The sequence below is a fragment of the Hypanus sabinus genome, chromosome 13 (genome assembly GCF_030144855.1).
Source record: "Hypanus sabinus isolate sHypSab1 chromosome 13, sHypSab1.hap1, whole genome shotgun sequence".
Taxonomy (NCBI): Eukaryota; Metazoa; Chordata; class Chondrichthyes; order Myliobatiformes; family Dasyatidae; genus Hypanus; species Hypanus sabinus.
In genome coordinates this window covers 104,908,660-104,929,922 of record NC_082718.1, presented here as the reverse complement: position 1 = coordinate 104,929,922, position 21,263 = coordinate 104,908,660, and the positions used below count along the sequence as shown (strand labels likewise).

Below are 21,263 nucleotides of genomic sequence, written 5' to 3'. Positions count from 1 at the left end.
CAAAGCTGTAAACATCCAAATTTATTGCTGCAGAATGTTCTGCTTAAATCAAAGCAGCATGTCCTTCAGAGTCCACATCATCTGTGTTCATATCAGCCAGACTAGACTTCCTTGTAAGCCTTAAATCTTCAAAAGAGGCAGTCATTATTTGATCGAAATCTCATTTATTCAGATCAGGACCCCATTTGGTGATGCTAAATAATTGGTCTGTAAGGAATTGAGGGGAACAAGCTGGTTGGATTAAATGGTTTATTACTGTTCCTTTAACCTTGAGTTAGTCCAGTATTTCACTGTGCTGCTGCGTTGATTGCAACAATCAATCTAAGGGGATGCAGGAACAGTTGCAGCAGTGGTTTGGGTTACAGCAGATTTAATTTTTTTTCTTGCAGAAATTTTTCTTGTACATCCCAGCTGCCTTATACTCAAGGATTTTCCCATGTAGAGCTAATGTCTCCCATGGCAGCAGTGGTATCGCTCTGAGGCAGAAATCAAACCACCTCACATGTTCACTGCTCTTGATTTCACTACCTGTGAAGAAGATTTCAAGCTCTTAAGAGTCATATAGTAGTACTGTATGGAAATAAGCCCTTCGTCCCACTTATCTGTTCAGATTGGAGAAGTCCATGTTTGATCCAAATCCCTTTGAACCTTTCATATGACTTACTTACATTTTACTTACTCGAATGTCGTTATTGTACCTGCCTCAAATACTTTCCTTGGCAGCTCATTCCAAATACACACCACCCTCTGGATGTAGAACACTAGGTTCAGTGGGTGATGGAAGTCTGGAGCAACACACACAAAATGCTGGAGGAATTCAGTAGGTCAGGCAGCATCTATGATCCTGATTAAGGGTGCTGGCCAGAGATGTTGACTGTTTATTTTTCCTCTAATATTTTGTGTGTTGTTTGGCGTGATGTTGTTGGTCTCTCAGGCCTCTGTTACTTAGTAACCCTGCCATTTTAAACCTAAGCCCTCTAGTGTCTGATCCCCTTTCCCCGGGAGGAGGAGGGGGAATGACAGTGTCCATTTATCCTAGTTGGTTCACATAAAACCTCATTGTTTTATACACCTCCCCTCTCTGTCCTATGTTTCAACAATGAAGTCCTACTCTGCCCAATCTATCCCTCTAATTCAGTTTCTCAAGTCCTTGAAACATACTGATAGGTCAATTTCTTAAGTGATGAGCAGCTAACAGCTCCCACAATCAGATCTCTGAATGGCCTTCAAGACCTGACCAAGAGGTGAAAAGGTTTACATGAATGTAGCCCACTTGTAATGTCAGATTTCATCCCAAGTGCTTCAGAGGAAACTGTACTTTTGAAATGTTGTAACTTTGGAAAAGTGGCAGACTATTTGCGCAGGACAAATCCCACAAACAGCAATGAGTTAAATGACTCCCTTGGTGCTCTGTCTTGAAGGGTAAAATAGATCAACAAAGTTGTGCAGATGACATCAAGATTAGGGGCATAGTAGACAGCGAGGAAAGTTATCAAAACTTGCAGTGGGATCTGGACCAACTGGAAAAGTAGACTGAAAAATGGCAGATGGAATTTAATGCCGACAAATGTGAGCTGATGCACTTTGGTAGGACAAATCAGAGGAGGATTTTCTCAGTGAACGATAGGACACAGGAGTGTGGCAGAAGAGAGGCATCTGTGAATACAGATCCATAATTCCTTGAACGTGTCTTTGCAGGTTGAGAAGGTCATAAGGGAGATATTGGCACCTTGGCCTTCGTAAATCAGAGTATTGAGTACAGAAGTTGGGATGTTATGTTGAAATTGTATAAGACATTGATGAGGCCAAATTTGAAGAACTCTGTTCATTTCTCATCACCTACCTACAGGAAAGATATCATAAAGATTGAAAGTCTACAGAAAAAAGTTACAAGGCTGTTGTAAGGTAAGGTTTAATAGGTTAGGACTTTATTCACTAGAGCATATGAGAATGAGGGGAGGTTTAATACAGGTATACAGAAGTATGTGAGGTGTATAGGTAGGGTAAATGCAACCAGGCCTTTCTTTCACTAGTTTGGGTGAGAGGTCATAGGTTAAGGGTGAAAAGTGAAAAATCTAAGGGGAACCTGAGGGGGAACTTCTTTGCTCAGAGGTTGATGTGAATGTGAAATGAGCTGGTATGGAGGGCTATAGTCCAGTTGCAGGCCATTGGGCCTAGACAGAATATGAGTTGAGCATGGACTAGATGGAACACAAGTCTTAAAGATCAATATTGCTAAGAATCCATTTGTCTCACCCTGTCTCCAGTTCCAAACAGCTTGCCTCTCTTTTCTTGGCTAAATGATGACCTTGTTCCCAAGGCAATGTTTGCTTCCCATATCTGCTTATCCAAAGGTAATTCCAGGCCAGAACTAGACTGCCACCAGCCTATATCCTCCTCACAGTGAATAGCATCGGCTGAATAAGTCTGTCATGGCAGATCATTCTCTCAGAGTTGCATCTGCTCTGCAACTATTATTTCACAATAGATGTCTCAGTAGGTAAATGGAAGGGATGGTTGCTTCAAAGGACAGGGGAGCCACTGTAACAAGGCTGAAAGTTTAAGTGCTGGCCAGGGTACTGAGGAGAACTCCCTTGTAAGACAGTGTTGGAAACTTTGTGAACCATCTGAAGCTCACATTCAATAAACAGCTGTCAAGATCCTTTCTGCAATCTCCCTTTGCAGCATGGAAGTAAAATTTACACTGCATCTCGGCCCGACAAGCATGGGCACCACTACAAAGCCACAGGGAGTAAGTGGCAGAATTGTTCATGGGTGAGAAACTTTGCCGACTATGAGCTCTATACAGATGACACCACAACTATTGTACAGGTTACGTTGCAACAAAACTGTTGAATGCACCAAAGTAGTGATCACACCTTGACCCAGGCACTGGCCTCAGCTGAGCCAAAGCCCCAATCAGACCATAGCCCTTGTACTGTTGATTCGGTGAGCTGTGTTACCATTCTCACAACTGAAACCCTCATTCTTGCACTTGATGATAAACGGAGGTCTTTTTGCTGTCCCTGCAGCTGTTAGAGTTTGAATGACAGAATCTGAATAAAAAGCAATTTTATCCATGCCAATATTTATCTGTCAACTGATATAATTTGGACAGGTTTTCTCAGCATTGCAATGTGGAGGCTTGGAAAGTTTCCCATGCGCTCTGTTAGAGGAATGAGTGCATTTCACAAGTACAGTACAGCTGGTTGTTTGTACTTACCATCTACACCTGAAAGGTTGCGGAATGACAATACTGTTCCAAGACAGAGTGGCAAGATTGGGTCATTCCAACGTCGTGTGTGTGGGGCCTAAAATTACCTGAAGTTTCATTTCTGCTACAGGTTGGAAGATTCGTTGCTGTGTGCAGTTAGGGACTGAAGTTCAGGTTCACATACATAGTGAAAGCCAGTGTTTGTGTTCATGAACAACACATCCGAGGATGTACTGGTGTGTTGTCACACATTCTGGTGCCAACGTAGCATGCCCGCCATAGCAAAACACAACAAAACAGAACGTACCGAGCAACAAAGCAGCAACAGTGAAGCAAGTCCCAATCCTCCCTACACAGTCCTTTAAACCCCAGACAGGCCATCTTCAGCCTCCAGCCTGCAGTGGACTCAGACTCTCAGACACTGGGACTTCAACATTTCCAGCAGACGTGCATAGATTCACAGGCTCAGGGCTCTGGCCATTATGCCTGGATTTCCAGCTGACCTTTAGCCCTCATCTGCAGTATCGACCTAGGGCTTGCTGACAATGAATGAGGACACTGGACCAAAACTCAAGGCCTTGAGCTCTGGACTCACCGATGACAGGATCCTGAGAACACTAGGTCAATCTGGTCCTGCTGAATCACATACCTAGGGGCTCCCACGTCCTCAGTGGTCTGGGGCCCAACGTCTGACCACATCCATGTCACTTGCCTTCGAATGAGGAGCAGAGGCTTAGATTCCGGCCTGGCCACTAATTCCCCACATCCCTGTCCCTAAATCCGAACCTGATCTCTAACTCCCCTCTCTATCCCCATAACCTTTCCTGCAAATCTGCAAAAATAACCCCCCAAAAACAACTAAGTGTGAACTGCAACCATGATGGAGAAATTCGGGTAGCTCGGTGCCATCTTGGGACGTTGGAGTCTGCGTAGAGATGATCTGTAGATCAGTGAGATCAGGAACATGGTAACCTGAAGGGGTTATAGCGAAGAGGGTAGTGTCAGGAGCTGGATCTGTATGTTAAAGAACAGTTCAAACAACAACAGTGTTTCCAATTTTAATAATGTACATTGGTAGGCAGTGTTCCTTTTCCCAAAGTGATTGATAAAACTGATGGAGAACAAAAGGTCTTGTAATTACTTGTTATGCTTTGTAACTCCAAAAACTAATACGTTACGTATCACGTAACTGGATAACTTACCAGCAAAGACAGAGAGGTCCGTTGAAGTCTGATGTCACTATTTTCAAACGTTTTTATTTATAAAGGGACACAAAAGTAAGGTTAATACATACATTCAGATAGTGCACATCGTCAACACTCAATCTAAAGCGCGGGTATAGTAATAATCATCATTAAGAAGTGAGCTCTACGGTTGTCTAGGGGTTAATAGATTGTCCGTTGGAAATATAAAAGTCACTCAGAAGGCTGCAGGCCTCAGCCCTTTGAAAATCGCTGGGTTTCACGTGGGGCGACCGAGAGAGAGAGATTGGGGGAGAAGAGAAAGAACTTGCCGAGTCTTGAAGAAGCTTCCGTGAAATCCTCTCCCCGATGTTAGTTAAAAGCGGTTTTCTGTGATTCCAGCCACAAATTCCAATCCTGGAATCTAACGCACGTGGCTTCCTTCAGAATGGCTTCCGGCTGCTGCGGGACCACTCTCTCGTGTCTTTTTGGTGCGTCTGAGGGGCTGTCCCCCTGAGACTCTCCTTTATACTTCCTCACGGGGTCGCAGGTGTCAATCAGGTTGGGATGATGCAATCTCTCTCGCAACCAGCCCATCTTGCCCGAGGGCTTTTCACGTGGTCTCCATGAGACAACAGTCACTGTCGTCTTATTCTGTATCCCGGGTGGGACGTGCAATTTGGCACATTTCTCTCTCTCTCTCTCCTACTGGGTCTACTGACCCCCCCCCCCCCCTTTCGATGGGTGCTCTTGCGATTCTCACAAAGGAGGGGGCTGGGATCATAACAAAAGGAAAACAGGGGAGCCGGGACATGTTTTGTCTTCTCTGTTTTACTTTAGTGAGGTGCGCTCATGGTGGTGTAATGACGAGTGCCATTCACATACTTATTGCATATAACCCACAATGAATTCTGCAACCAATAAAGAATGCTTAATGAAACAATATTACAATTGACAAAATTACTCAAATATTAGTGAAATATTAAATACACAACACTCCTCCCTGCTTAGATATAAACTCCAACTCAATATAGAATGCATCTCAATTCAAATATGTAATGTATTGCTCTCTACTCATATACTATACATAATGTAATAAGATATTCACGGCATAGTAAATTTTAAATTGTCCCACTCAGGCCTAAAGATCTAATTGCTGTGGAGGATTTTTACTTTTGTGGCAAGGAGTTGGAGGTCACTCCGCTTGTGGCTGTGAAACAATCTCAGGTTCTGGGGCCTCCTCTGTGCTGGTTGTTGGAGTTGATTCTGGCTCTGCAGGAAGTGGTTCTGACTGCTCTGGCCATCTTTCTTCCCTAACAATTGCCTCTGCTTTCCACAAATGAACAATGTGTCATCTCCATCTGACATCAGATGCAATCTCCAATGTCCATTTCTGTCCTTAGTCTTTCCAAATCCGCACATTTGATCACTCTGTAGTCCCTTGCCAGGACTGCTTGTTCAGGGGTGAAACATCGAACCTCCTCGTTTGAGGAGCCCACAGTCTGTCCCAGCTGTTTGTCCTGCGTACTTCTCCCGAGACTGGGTTTGAGGAGATCCAAACATGAGTGCAAGGGATGACCCAGGAACAGTATAGCGGGTGAGTTGCTGGTTGTGGAGTGTGTCACATTACAATATGCAAGGAGGAAATTGGTGAGCTTCTGATTCAGTATTAGTGTTATGTGTTCTGCTGATATTTCTTGTACTACGTTCTTTAGACTCTGGACAAACCTTTCTGCCAAGCCATTTCAAGCTGGATGGTATGGTGCAGATGTAATACACCCTATCCTCGTTATATGCAGGGTTCCTTGCAGTTGACGCGTAATGTGAAAACACATAATGTGAATAATTATGTAAATGGAGAAAATAGGGATACGCTCCAGAGGGCTTCCTAAATAAGTTTTATCTGTAATTTATTCACATTTTCATACCAATACGACACAAAAGCAGTACCACCAAGGCAACATTCGTATTATATTTAATCAATTTAAGGTAATATTCAGCAAGTTGAAAGTTAACATACTAGGGTGTGCAGTACTCACCAACAGTGGCAGGTGTGTTTGCTCCGGGAGATGAGTGGGTGTTGTGGCGTCGGGATCATATCGAGCACAGCAAGGGGTGAAGGAAGACTCACAGAACTCCCAGCAGCAGGGAATGACACCGGTTTGAATAAAATGGTGAGGGTTGTTTGCTTGGCAGCATTTTGTTTTTCAGCATAAATTTCCTCGTAGGGAAGAAGGGTTGACGGCAGGGAACGACGGAAATGCTGACTCCGCTCTAAACTTGGGTCCATGTCCATCGCCATCTGTGCCAAGTGTTGCGACTTCCTCCATTCCCTCGCTGTTGGTAAACTCCAGGGATTTTCAAAATTATCTGTTGCTTGCAGCATCTGAGAGATAGTTTGCCGTAAAATAATACAGTACGCCTTGAATGTGGATCACACCTTGGTTGAGCGGTTGAATCAGCGATGTTGTGTTAGGCGGCAGGAAGCACACTGTTATGTTAGGAGGAATGCTTTCCAAATATTTAGGATGGGCTGGTGCATTGTCAAGCAACTAAAGAACTTTAAAGGCAAGATTCTGTTCCCGGTAGTAGTATCCCAGAGCTGTGTTACCTTCAACTGATGCTGCGCTGTTTATAATTTCCAGCTTTTTTTCAAGTGTTAAAGTAGTTCTCTGCTACGTGACTGATGGCCCAGGACGTGACATCAGACACTTAGGAGGCACAGTTAAATATTTCAAGCACAAAATCACTGCACCATAGGTAAAACCAACAGAAGGTTAAGAGCAAACACGAGGAAATCTGCAGATGCTGGAAATTCAAGCAACACACACAAAATGCTGGTGGAACACAGCAGGCCAGGCAGCATCTATAGAGAGAAGCACTGTCAACGTTTCGGGCCGAGTTTAAGAGCACAAGTTCGCACGTCCACACCTTGCCAAAACCAATGCGAGACTGGCGGGAGTGAGACTGTGAGGTGCACGCACCTGACTTGTATTGGCCGGAAAGCAGTGCTTCTCATCCCAACAGTAAGACTGTGAGGCGTGTGCACGTGACTTGTATTGGCGGGAAAGCAGTGCTCGTCGCATAACTGTGAGTTTTGGACGCATCTAAGGAGATGTTTGTAGAAATAGGTTCCTCACATAACTGTGAATCCACATAGTCTGAAGACGCATATAACGAGGACAGGGTGTATGTCTTATTCCATTCATTTTCCGGAATGACTGAAAATGTTCCGCTACAAACTGACCAAGTGTTCTGGAACACCAGTCCTTGAGCAGAGGCTTCTCAGCACATTGACAGTATACAAGCCTGTAGTGGAGACTATTGGGAATGCTTCTGGCCAATTTTTAGCTGCATCCACTACTACCAAAAATTTGTGCCCGTAAATGGTACAATAAAATCCATGTGAATCCTCTCCCTGGGCAGTTCAGGCCATTCCCAGGGATAGAGGGGCACGGCTCTTGGCACTTTCTAGACATGCTAGCATTGTGAGCAGGATTGGCTGATCTATCTCAAGCCGTCAGACAAAGTCGCCAGCCAATGCTTTTACTTTCACCGCGCCCAAGATGACCGCTCAGCTTGGATGGTACAATGGCGCTCGCTCCCCACGTAAAGCAACCCCCATCAAGGACAAGTTCATTCTGGCACTGGTAAAAATTGGGTGACTGGAGTTTTAGCTGCACATTCCAGCCATTTTAGGTTTCCATGTAGATCTGAGACAGTGTGGGGTCTTTTCAGGTTTCCCGTTGGATCATCTCTGCTGTAATAGTGAGACTTCCGGTTTGCATTAGGGAGAATATGTCCAGAGTACTGTCCTCTTTCATTAATTTTCCAATATTACCCTTTCCAAGGGTAAGCCGAACAATCCATCAGCATTTCTGTGATTGGTTGTCCTGTTCAATCTTTAGTGGTCCTCTTGAGTTGGATTTTAAGAAACAGAGCCCACCTCTGCATTCCTGCCACTGCTGTTAGTGGAACACTCTTCTGTGGGTTGAAAATGGACACCAGTTGTTGATGGTTAGTAATGAGGGTAAACTCTCTCTTATACAGGTACTGGTTGAAATCTTTTACACCCCAAACTAGACGTAAAGCATCTTTGTAAAGTGTGCATATTCTTTTCTCTGGAAAGTGATGTAAAGGCTATGGGGTGTTCACTTCCATAACTCATAACTTGAGACATGACTGCACCTACAACATAGGGCACGGCATCACAAGCAAGCTTCATTGGATGGTGTGAATCATTATGTGTGAGTACAGTGTCTGACATTACCGTTTCCTTTAGCTTTTCGAAAGACACCTCACACTGCTTGTTCATTGCCATTTCTTCCAGATCTGTAGTAATGAGATCAAGGGGTGGAGCATAGTAGCCAGGTTTGGCAGGAACCTGTTGTAGTAGTTGACAAATCCTAAAAAGGACCACAGCTGTGACACATCATTTGGCCTTGGGGCATTCACCACTGCTTGAATTTTCTCAGCACACTTGTGCGTCAATGGTGTGCCCACAGTAAGTGATACTTGGTTTAAAGAATGCACATTTGTTGCATTGTGTTCTGAACCCATAATCTTCTAATCTTTTTAACACTGTCTTGAGATTTTGGAGATTTTGCTTGTCATCCTGACTAGTAAAGATGACGCCATCCATATAACACTTGCAGTACCTGGTCCATAGCTTTCTACCTGGTTCATAGTGCAGGTGTAGACACTACTCAAAAAATCAGCCTGTAATGTTGATAAAGCTCCTTGTGAGTGGTTATGGTGAGAAGCACTTTGGACTCTTCTTCCAGCTCCATTTATAGGTAGGACTCAGCTAAGTTCACTTTACTGAAGTGTTTCCCTCCAGAAAGGTTTGCAAAAAAATCCTCTGTCCTGGGCAAAAAAAAAATTGATCTACTTGGTTGATGGTTACCTTAAATTCACTTCCGATCCCTTCTTGGTCACTGGGACCACTGGCATTGCCCATGGGCTCTACTCAACCTTGGAAAGAATTCCTTCAGCCTCCATGTGATCCAACTCTCCAGCTACTTTATCACAGACAGTATAAGGAACAGGATGGGCTTTGCAAAACTTAGGTGTGGCATTTTAATTTTACCCTTGAGGTGTTTGTGAGTATCCCAATGCCATTCTTGAATACTATTGGGGGGAAAGAATCATGCAAGTGGTGGATGGATCTCCAATGAAGTTGTAGTTATCTCAGTCAGTCATGGCCCCACAATGCTGGCCCTCCTGTTTTTCTTTTTAACCACTTACATGCCCTTTATGGCTTGTTGTTTGTTATAGTTCACTGTTATGAATGTTATTCCCACAAGAGTTATTCTTCTCCAGTGTAATAAGTTCTTAGTTGGATATCTGCAGACTTCAGTTCTGTATCTTTGAAATGGCATTCAAATTAATTTTGTGGAATGACTGAAACAGATGAGCCACTGTCCAATTCCATTTCAATTAATTTGTTCTTCTCTTCTGGTGTAAGGCATATTGCTTAGATTTTACACTGTAAATCTCAAGGCTACCTAGTCCTGTCTTACTTTCATTAGTATCGGATTTCTTATCAACAACATCCAGATTAGTGCTCTTTTTGAAACTGCATCTTGACTTTTTTAAAATCTTTTTCTCTTCCCTATGCAGTCCATTTATTTTTGTCTGCCCAATATGCTCTTTGTCTGTGCCCTACTTTGTTGTATTTTCTGCAATTTTCTCCTTTAAACCCGCTTTGGTCTACTGTATGTAATCCCCTGCCACAAGGTAGCACCATTAGTTTGGCCAGGCAGGTTTCTGTTTAGATGTTGCAATTTTGTTCATGCTCACTTTCATTCCTGACTGCAACTTATTTGTGTCTCTGTCTGCTGTTTCCATTGAAACAGCCATTTCCAGCAGCTCTCTTAAATATGAGTTGTACTTTAGTTAGAAGCTGTTTTTGAATGATTTCTTTTGAGAGTCCACAGCTTAAATGATCTATCAGTGCATTATTAAGCCTATCACTAAACTGACAATGCTCAGACAATTTCTTCAATTCAGCCACATAAGCTGAAATGCACTCCCCTTCCTTTTGATGCCACTTATGAAACCTAAAGTGTTCTGCAATGAACAATGGTTTTGGTTCTAAATGTTCCTGCACTATATTCATGTTAGCAAAGCTCATTTTGGCCGGTTTGGTTGGAGTTATTACACTTATAAACAGACTGCATTATTTTCCACCTATTACGTTCAGCAACAATGGCACTTGTTTATAATTTGGTTCAAAATACTTATTGCTTTTTGCTCACTGTTTATGAATCCATGAATTGTGTCTATTTTAAAAACATGAATTCCTCTCTCTCTGACTACCAAAGAAATACTTGCTGCGTTTTCTTTTTAACTCAAACATCTTGCTGCACTTCTACAGGTAGGTAGTTGTCTCGAGTTTGTTTTAAAATTTCCTTGTCAACTGTATTTTTTTGTAACTCAAAAAACTAATTGAAACAAAGACATGGGAGCCGGTACGAATTTTGCCTTATTTTGTTTTACTTTAGTGAGTCGCACACATATGATGTGGTGTCACAATGACGTATGCCATTCACGTACTTCTTACATATAACCCATAATAAATTACATAAACAATAAAGAATGCTTAATCAATCAATATATTTACAATATTGCTCAATTTTTTCTGAAATATTAAATAGACTACATTACTGTATAAATATTATTCCACATGTAACATCTGTCACAATGAAAATTTAAATAACTAGATATTCAATTATGAAGGGCTGTTAAATTACATGGTATTTTGTTGCCGCACTAGTCGTTGGATATAATGTAAAATGGATTATGTTGCTTGCCAAAAATGAATGCTTTCTCACTCTTTCTAGTGAGAGATGATCATCGATTGCTTTAAATGAGCAATATGTATTCCTCCTCTTAAAATCCTATTAAGCTATTTAGAAAACCTCTATTTAAATAATGTACCTCCTCAAAAATACTAATAGGAAGAGCATAAATAGTTTAATCGCATGTTAATCTCCACCAGATGGAATGCAAATAAGTAATTTACAGTTAATTTACACTCCCTAGGCAAGTCAGGAGAGGAGCCACTAAATTAGACAAATGTTTCTGTGATACATTGACCCCCTGGGGCTTCTCTGTCAATACACTGTAAATTGCAACAAATGCTTTATTATTAAATTTTATCACATCAGCCAGTGGCAATGCAAAATAACTTCAGATACTTTTTTGCTCAGTCATTAATTCAATTATTTTAAAAAGTATTCTAACAATTGGTGAACCAACGTATCTTTGGAAACCTAAGAGATTGCAAATGCTGGAAACTGGAGCAACGCATAACAAACTGGAGAAACTCAGGGGGTCAGGCACCAGAAATGGAAGGAAATGAACAGGTAGTATTTCATCTGGACTGTTCAAGAACATGTGAAATCTCTCAACCCAGTACATTGATTGTTCGTTTCTCTCCATTAATGCTGCCTGACTCACTGAGTTCCTCTAACTTCCTTTGTGTCAAACAGTATCTCTGGAGTCACTTGTAGAATGAAGCTCAGCAGAGCTTGGACGTGAGTTTCTGAATGACATTGATACTTATTTGTGGTTTCATATGCGTAATCGGTTTCATCTATATCCTTTGAAAATATCCTTTCCAAAGCTTCACTTTGAGTCAGTGCATACCGACCAAATGTGTGTAGCAAGGCAAGGACCAGAATACAGGGTGAAGAGGGAAGGATCAATGAGTCAGCTGTATGATGTCAGAGGCAGAGCGGAGACAGTGTTCAGTCATGTGTAGCACAGCCCTTATCGTGGTACTGGCCAAACATGATAAATAAGCATATGGAAATGGAAAAAGAAATCAGAACTCTCAAATTTATACAGTACTGGAGCTTTGTATGGATGGAAGAGCAATCTCTCAGTGTGAGAAAGGAAGGCTGATGAATATTTTGAGATTATCATATTGGACTGTTTAGAAATGGATTAAAAAAATGGCCCCAATTTCACCGTTTGTAACCCACACCGGCCCAACAGCCCTCTTCCGCACCCCTCCCACCCCAGTCTCCCTGATCCAACTCTATGCTTCATGGTTCCGTTCTTGCTTCATGACTCTGTGGTCCTCCTCATTACAGGGAGAAGGCAGGAGAATGGGGTTAAGAGGGAAAATAAATCAGCCATGATGGAATAGCAAAGCAGTTTCAATAGTCTGAATGACTTAATTCTACCCCTATGTCTTGTATTTCCACTCCCATTTTCTCTGTGGCTGTCCTTAAATCCACATCCCACTTTTCCAATCCCCCGTTTCAAAGTTTGTGCTATTCCAAACTGAGTGAATGGTCAGAGGCTGATATTCTATGCCCGTGCTTTCCGTAGTCCGTGTTTTGTTGATGGCAAAAGAATTGCTAATTGTTAACAACACTGTATACCCAGCCCATAAAAGAACTAACAGCCAAATAAGAACATTTCCTCTACATTCTTAGCTCTCAGGATGATTGGCATTATGGCAGGGTGCATCTAAACAGGAAGGAACATTTGGGAGTTGCTATACTTACTTCCCAAATCCAGAGGTATTGTTTATCTTGGGAGGCCTGTGAGCTGAAGATACATGTAGATTTTTAAGTGCTTTACTGACAGCAGTCATCTCATCGAGAGATACAACATGCAAACAGGCCTTCAACTAAATCCACACCATTACCCAACACCCATTTTATACGCTTCCTACTCTGACACATTTTACTCTTTCTGCATTTGCATAAACTACTCATAGACGCTATGACTGACTTCCACAGCAGGGATAATTTACAATGGCCAATTAACACACCAACTGGCACACCTTTGTCACAGGGAGAACATGCAGACTCCACATAGACTGCAACCGAGGTTAAGAATCTGTGATGCTGTGAAGCAACAGCCCTACCAGCTGCACCATTGTTTGACCTGTAGTGTGGTGCAGGTTTCTCACACCTTTAGATTCAACAAGGTTTGCACATAGATTGTTTTATGTACCCGAACATAGGGATCTCAAAGAACAGTAAGAGGACATCCTGGCTTTTCTTCTTTAGCCAGGCTTGGTCTCTCTACTTAAGGAGGAATTTATCTTCATTAAAAGCAGTCTGAGGTAGATCCTGGGATGAAGGCATTTTGCATATAAAGAAAGTTGAGCTGGTTGGATCAATACTCACTGGGATGTAAACAACGAGAAGATCTTATTGAAGCACATTATATTCTGAGGGGGCTTGGCAAGATAAATGCTAAGAGTATGTTTCCCCTCCAGAGGCAACCTTGTAAAGGTGCCATGCATTTAAAATGGAGATCAGGGAAGATTTCTTCTCCAGGAAGGTAGTGAATCTTTGGAATTTTGTACTCCAGAAAGCAGACAAGTATGAGCATTGAATAAACACAAGAGATTCTGCAGATGCTGGAAATCCAGAGGAACACATACAAGATCCTGGAGGAACTCAGCAGGTCAGGCTCAGGGAAGCTCCTTCACCCTTCCCTTCTAGTCCTGATGAAGAATTTCAGTTTCTGTATATTCCTCTCCGTAACCTGAATTGATTTCCTCCAGTAGTTTGTGTGAGTTCCTCCACAACTCATTGAATCTGTTCATGGCAGAGATCATCTTTAGGAAAGTAAACAGTCATGAGAATCGGGGGTGAAAGTAGAACTGAGGCCACAATCAGATCAGCGATTGAAAGGTGGAGCAGTTCAAGAGGCTCAATGTCCTACTCCTGCCCCAACTTCTCGTAGTCTACCTGTCTAATTAATCAGCATTTCAGGTGAAAGATTTTACAAGTGGAAATACCTGACTAGATTCACTTGAATATGGATGGACAAATAAGCTAAAGAGCCAGGTTTTCATTCTAGAACATCGTTAAAATGTGTCTTCAGGTGAAAAATCTTGGCCAGTTTTTCCCTTTCCAATCCTTAGGTTATTAAACTTAGTTTAACTAATTCTGTAGAGAACAATGACCAACCCTAAGTACCACCATCTCACCTTACTTTCTGGTTGGACAGCACATAATAACTTTACCCACTGATCCATTGCAAAAACTCCAACTCATTCATTGAAAGAAGCTTGCATTAGAAGAAAAAGCTTGCATTAGTATTGTATCACCTGTGAACTCAGGACACCCTTAAGTGTTTTACACTAATTAGTTTTTAAATATAGCTAATGCTGCAATTAGGTTAAGCAGAGTTACAGCTGCACAAGTAGCAATGGTAACCATTTCTAGAAATGCTGGTTAAGGGTTAATTATTACTCCTGACGTGAGGGAGAATTCAGCTCTACCACGCCAGATGCTAACACCTTCTCGTTAATAGGTTGAGCAGTGATATCATTTAATGACAATGCTGTCTTGAGGCACCACTCCTGCGGCACAAGGAGACTGCCGATGCTGGATATCCGGAGCAACAGGCACAAGATGCTGAAGGAACTCAGCAGGTCAGGCAGCATCTATGGAGGGAAATAAAGTCTATGTTTAGGGTCAAATCCCTTCCTCGGGACCGGAAAGGAGGAGAATAGAAGCCAGAATAAGTGTGGTGGAGGGGGAGGAGCATGAGCTGGTGGGTGATAGATGAATCCAGGTGAGAAGGGAAGGTAGGTAGATGGATGGGGGGGGGGGGTGAGAATGATGTGAAAGGCTGGAAGGTGATAGGTGAAAGAGAAAAGGGCTGAACAAGATGGAATCTGTAGGTGAAGGCAATGAAATAAAGGGAAGAAGAAACTTTCCCATCTCACCTCGTGCTCATCCCCTTCACACCTCCCCCCCAACTCTTGCCACCCCACCACTTCACATCCGGCTTCTGCTCTTTTGTTTTCCAGCCCTGATTAAGTGTCTTGGCCAAAATGTCAACTGTTCATTTCCCTTCCGAAGATGCTGCCCGAGCTGCCAATGACGAAGCCCGTGATTCTATTTATGCACACAGCACAAGCAGTTGAACTGACTGTGGTAATGTTCACCTCTTAAACAAGCAGTGCTTTGAGTCTCCCATAACCCTGACAAGCCGCACTAAATTTAACCATAAACAGAGGTGCAGAACAGTGAGGCATTGAACTGAACATAAACATCCTTTAACCTCTGACAGTAGGCTCATAGTTATCTGAGTAGCCGCTGTGCTGGGTCATGGATAACCTTGCCTTTTCACTTGTTCACCTCATTGCAATTTTGTAGTCTCATTATTCTTGGTGAACAGATCTGTGCCACTTTAACAACTGCCAGTGAATGCAGATGCCTTTGGCCAGTGATCCATTCACAGACAGGCTGTAACAAATTGAACACACGACTCTCATGAGGCAGTGTACAGCCCTGAAAAGGGCCTTCAAAGGGAAAGATGTATTATCTTTTTTGGCCAAGATCTACAGTCAAACAATAACAAGCAATGAGAAAGTGGATGCAATGAGGGCAGCAGTAGAGGAATCTGTGAATCTGAAAAATAAATTTATTAAACATTTCATCAGGTGAAATAATGCCGTAATTGCATCTAAGCTGTGTCCTAAAATGTTGCAGATCATATTGCACATCTCTCCTGGTCTCCACTTTATCACAGCAATGCCCCGTCGCTCCCCCTGCAAATACAGATTTTATTTTTAACCTTTTCTGAGTTCTCATGAAGACTCGTCAACCTAAAACATTAACTCTGCACCTGAAGAAGAAAAGGGGGTAGGAAGGTGAGGATAAGAAAAAAAATTATTGGCAGCAAATGCCGGCCAGTTAAATAGGAGCAGTCTCTGTAGTCTGTGATCGGACTAAATTTTGACTTAAAGTTCTTTAGATGGTTAATCCTATTAACCCATATCATTTATTGCAATAATCTGGCTAATATGTATGTCCAAATGTATGATTTGCAGTCTGTGCTTGCATGCCATACTTTACTAGTAGATGCAAGGATCTCCTCCCCTTTTCTCACTGCTAATCAACTCACAGTTCAGCTATAATTGGGTTTCCCAATCAGAAGTCATGGATAAACTAGGAGATCCATTCTCTTTTGAAGCATTAAAAAAGGTAATCTTGACCTTTATAAGAAATCCAGATATGACCTCTGTAAAGTTACTAGGAGCAATATCAGTCCAAAATCAAGTCTCAGTCCAGCCATCAGCTCTGGCAAGACATGATAGGTTACAAAACCAAGTCGGGCAGCATCACTGAAAACAGCGCGCCCCTTCCCGATCAGCTTAATACTTTGTATGCACATTTTGAACATCAGGGAATGGGGAGGTGAACAGCTGTCCTGACACTCTCCAGTGCACCTGAATCTGTGTGAGATCAGTCTTCCAGAGGGTGATTCCACAGAAAGCATCAGGCCCAAATGCTCTCCCTGGCTTGGTCCACAGATCCTGTGCGGATCAGCTGGCAGGGGTATTCGCAGACATTTTTAACCTTTCCCGGCTTTGAGAAGACCACTATCATCCTAGTACCCAAGAAAAACAAGATAACATGTTGCAATTACCACTACCCTTTGGCTCCAACATCTCCTTTCGTCAAGGGCTTTGAGACACTGGTCATTGCATGCATCATCTCCAGCCTCCCAGACAACCTCAACACACTGATATTTGCCTACCACCAAAACAAGTCTATACCGGATGTCACTTCTCTGGCCCTACACTCATCTCTGGATTATCTGGACAGTACGTTAGACTATTGTTTAATGACTATAGTTCTTGGTTCAATATTATTATTCCAAGCAAAGAATCGGGACCACAGGAGTTAACGCCTCCCTCAACTGAGTCCTTGACTTTCTGACCAATAGACTGCAATCAGTAAGGACACAAAAATACAACTGCAGATGCTGTGAATCAAAGAATACATACACAACACTGGAAGAGCTCAGCAGGTCAGGCAGCATCTATGAGAAAAGAGTAGCCAACGTTTCGGGCCGTGACCCCTCATCAGTAAGGACAGGTAGCAACACCTCTGCCACGATTATTCTAAGCATTGTGCGCCGTAAGGTTGTATCCTCGGCCTCCTACTCTACTCCCTGTACTCTCATAGCTGTGCAGCCAGATTCTGCTCGAGCTCCATCTCCAGGTTCCAGATGGGCTGCATGACAAATTGCAATGAGTCAGAGTACAGGAAGGAGACAGAAAGCTTACTGACATTGTGTTGTGGCAATAACTTTTCCCTCAATGTCAACAAAATAAAAGAGCTGGTAATTGACTTTAGAAGTTGGGCTTGGGGGGGAGGTTGTGCAGTGGACATGCTCCTCGCTACATCAATGGTGTTGAGGTTGAGAACTTGGAGTTCCTAGGTGTGAACATCACCAATAGCCTACCTTGATATCAAGGCCTAAACAGCTCACCAATGCCTCCACTTCCTCAGGGGGCTGAAGAAGTTTGGCATGTCCCTGTCAATTCTTATCAATTTTTATAGATGCACCATAGAAAGCTTTCTGCCTGGATGCATAGCAGCTTGGTAAGTTAAATACTGTGCAGAAGCCACAAGAAACTGCAGACCGGTGTGGACAGAGCTCATAACATCACAGGAAATGGACTCTGTCCATACTTCTCACTTTCTCAGTAAACTAAGCAACATAATCAAAGACCCCACCCACTTTGCACATTTTCTCATCTCCCCTCTCCCACTGAGCAGAATATACAAAAGCCTGAAAGTATATGCCACCATTCTCAAGGACAGCTTCTATCCCACTGTTATCAGGCCCTTGAACGGACCTCTTGTACAAAAAGACGCACTCTTGGCCTCACAATTCACCTTGTTATGATCTTGCACTTTATTGTTTATCTGAACTGCACTGATTTGGTTGCTTTTACGCTTTATTCTGCACTGTTATTGTTTTAACCTATGCACTGTGTAATGATTTAATATGTACAAACAGTTTGCAAGACAGTTTCACTGTATTTTGGTACATGTGCCAACACAACCTCTTAGCAGATCCACATTCTGCCAAGAGGGGAATGACTGCTTCATTTCCACAGCTTCCACTCTGAGTGCACTGTACTTTGGGGATGATACGTTGGCTGGCTTGGAAGGTCCCTCCTCACTGCCGGACAAGCGAGATAAACAGCACGTTTGCCCAATTCCATTATTTCTATTGAAAATCAAATATAAACTGCTGATCATGGAAATATGAAATAAAGACTGAAAATGTTGGATACACTCAGTGAGTCAGGCAGCATCAGTAGAACATGAAGCAGAAGTAATATATCAGGTCAAAGATCCTCTCTCTTTCTAGTTTTGATGAAAGGCTTCTGACAAGACATATTAACTCAGTTTCTGCCTTGCCTGCTGTGTGTTTCCAACATTTTCTATTTTTATTTCAGATTTCCAGCCTCTGCAGTATTTTTTCTAGTGTTGAGATAACAATATGGCTCATCGATGTTTCTTCAGAGCTGACCAGTTCTGGCACAAACTGAAATGCCTGGTTATCTGAAATTGTTGAACTCTGTAGTGAATCCTGCGGACTATAATGTGCCCAATTGCAAAATGAGGTGCTGATCCTTCAGCTTAATCTGGGCTTCAATGGAACAGCTTGAAGCACCAGACGGGTCAGAGAGAGCATAGCTGGCAAACTGGAGCAATAGACAACTAGAACTTCTTTGTCTTTATTGAATGTTTCTATAATTAACAAAGACAGTGTTCAAAGAAAATATAAGGAAACAGATGAACCCCTTCTCCTTAGACAATGGAGATGTCAGGACAATCCTGAACAATTGTCAACACCTGTGGAAGGCAGGTAGGAGGGGGAAAAGCTTCCTTCAAGCAATGTTGTTGAGCACAAATATTTTGTGTTTAGATTTACTAGAATGACTCTTTTTTTTAAATGCAGCTGTTTACAGTCACAAGCCAGAATTGTCGCAGTACCACACCAGCCTCTTCCCACAGACCATGGTCTTCACGGATGCCAGCAATCTCAGCAGCCTGACCAGTCTTCCCATGACAAAGCAGGTAATCAGTGAGTCAACATTCCTTCAAAATGCTGAAAGAACTAATTTTCTCAGCACCTGCAGAATCTCTTGTGTTTATGGTCAACATTCCCTTCTGCCAGAAAATCAAACAACTGCTGTTGCTGGAAGTCTGAAATAAAAGCAGACTATGTTAGATACACTCAATGTGTGTGGACAGCAGACTTGGTGTGTTCAGCCTTATCAGATGTGGCTAAAAAGATTCAACAGGTCAGACAGCATCTGTGAACTCTGCTTTTCTCTCCTCTTAGGTACTTTCATCAAAGTCTATTTTTGTTTCACCTTGCCTAACTTCTCTAAAATTGGAGGGGTTGACAGAAATACTTTCTTAGTGATTAAATGATCTAGATTTCAAGTGACTACAAATAAGCCATAGGAAAATCACCAGAAAGAATGAAAGACCATGTTTAACCCAGTGCAGGAGAACACAAGTGGTTTCATCCCTGAGGAACTGTCCAATGAAGGATTACCTGGTCGGGTCATGGGCTTTCCAAATAATAAAATAGGGCAGTTTCTTTCTAAAGAAAACAAATGATAGTTGATCTATCCAGTTGTGAAATATTATCTTATTTTGTGGGTGGAGCTTTTTTTAGGACATGCCTTTTCAAAATAGTGGGACTCAAACCATTACTACAATGGGCATCGTTCAGAGCGAAAGCTGACTCTAAATATTTTTAAGACAAAGATTGAGATATTATTGGAAGCAAGGGAGTGAAACGTTACTGTGGGCAGATAAGAATGTGGATGAAGTTTACATTTATATGGGCTGTAATCTTATTAAGTGGCTGAGAAGAGCAGAGGATCCAAGTGGTCTATTCCTTCCCATAAGTTCTATGTAGATACGTTTACAACTGCGATGGCAAACATTCAATTCACCTTTGATGGTTTGGTTTTATTTCTTGTAACCAGCAATCAACCACTGATTGCACGAGGTGCTCTCAGAGTAGTGGCAATATTTTAAAAAGTCATTCTTAATGCTGGCTGCATTCATTATTAAGGGCCCTCACCATCTGGAACATGCCCTCTTCTCATTACTATCATCAGGGAGGAGGTACAGGAGCCTGAAGACCCACTCTTAATGTTTTAGGAATAGCTTCTTCTCTGCCATCAGATTTCTTAACAGTCCATGAACTCATGAACACTACCTTGGTATTCTCTTCAGCATAATCTATCTATCCATCCATTGATTATAACTTATAGCAATTTGTTATTCTTGTACTGTACTGTTTCATGACTAATGTCAATGATAATAATTCTGATTCTAATAATTCAGTTTTATCACACCTTTTATTTCAGTGTAAGCTGCATTTGCAATATTGTGCTCAGTTTTGGTTACTCTGCATAGGAAAGTCACTATTAGATGGAAAGAGTGTAGAGAAGATTTACGAGGATGTTACCAGGACACAAGGGACTGAATTATGAAGACACATCAAGCAGGTTGGGATGTCATATAGCAGAATGAGATGTAGAGGTCTCACAGGTATAGAGGTCTCATTAATTATGAGGGACATAAGCAGTGTGAATGTGCATGGTTTTTGCCCCAGCTTGTGGAATCCAGAACCAGAGGGTATAGATTTAAGATGAGGGGGAAGAAATTTAATAGGAATGTGACGAGCAACTTTTTTACTCAGATGGTAGTAGTCAGTATATAGAAGGAGCTGTCAGAGAAAGTGGTTGAGGCAATATTTAAAAGTTACTTGGACAGGTACATGGATAAGAAACAATTTGGCTTGTGGGTCAAATGCAGGCAAATTGGACAAACTTTGATGAGAATCTTGGTCACAAGTTCAATTTGAACTAAAGTATCTGTTTTCACGTTACATGACTCCACAAAAAGTATTTCCCCCCCCTGGATTCAACCCCTTGTGGGCTCTTTTAACGATTTTGAGCAGGTACATTTTGCTTTCAGTCACCCATATGGTCCTCACATAATTGTTTGAGGGACCATGTTGTCGATCACTAGGCACTCCTGGAAAACGAG

General features: G+C 42.2%; 1 protein-coding gene across 4 annotated transcripts in view; it reads left to right on the top strand.

Moving 5' to 3' along the window:
• Positions 1-21,263, top strand: part of hnf1a (HNF1 homeobox a) — a 239,282-nt gene that overhangs the window by 161,977 nt on the left and 56,042 nt on the right. For all 4 annotated transcript variants that reach the window (XM_059988327.1, XM_059988328.1, XM_059988329.1 and 1 more), the window contains exon 8: positions 19,147-19,265. In XM_059988327.1, coding sequence (XP_059844310.1) covers positions 19,147-19,265 — 119 coding nt within the window. The remainder of the gene's footprint in view (positions 1-19,146; positions 19,266-21,263) is intronic.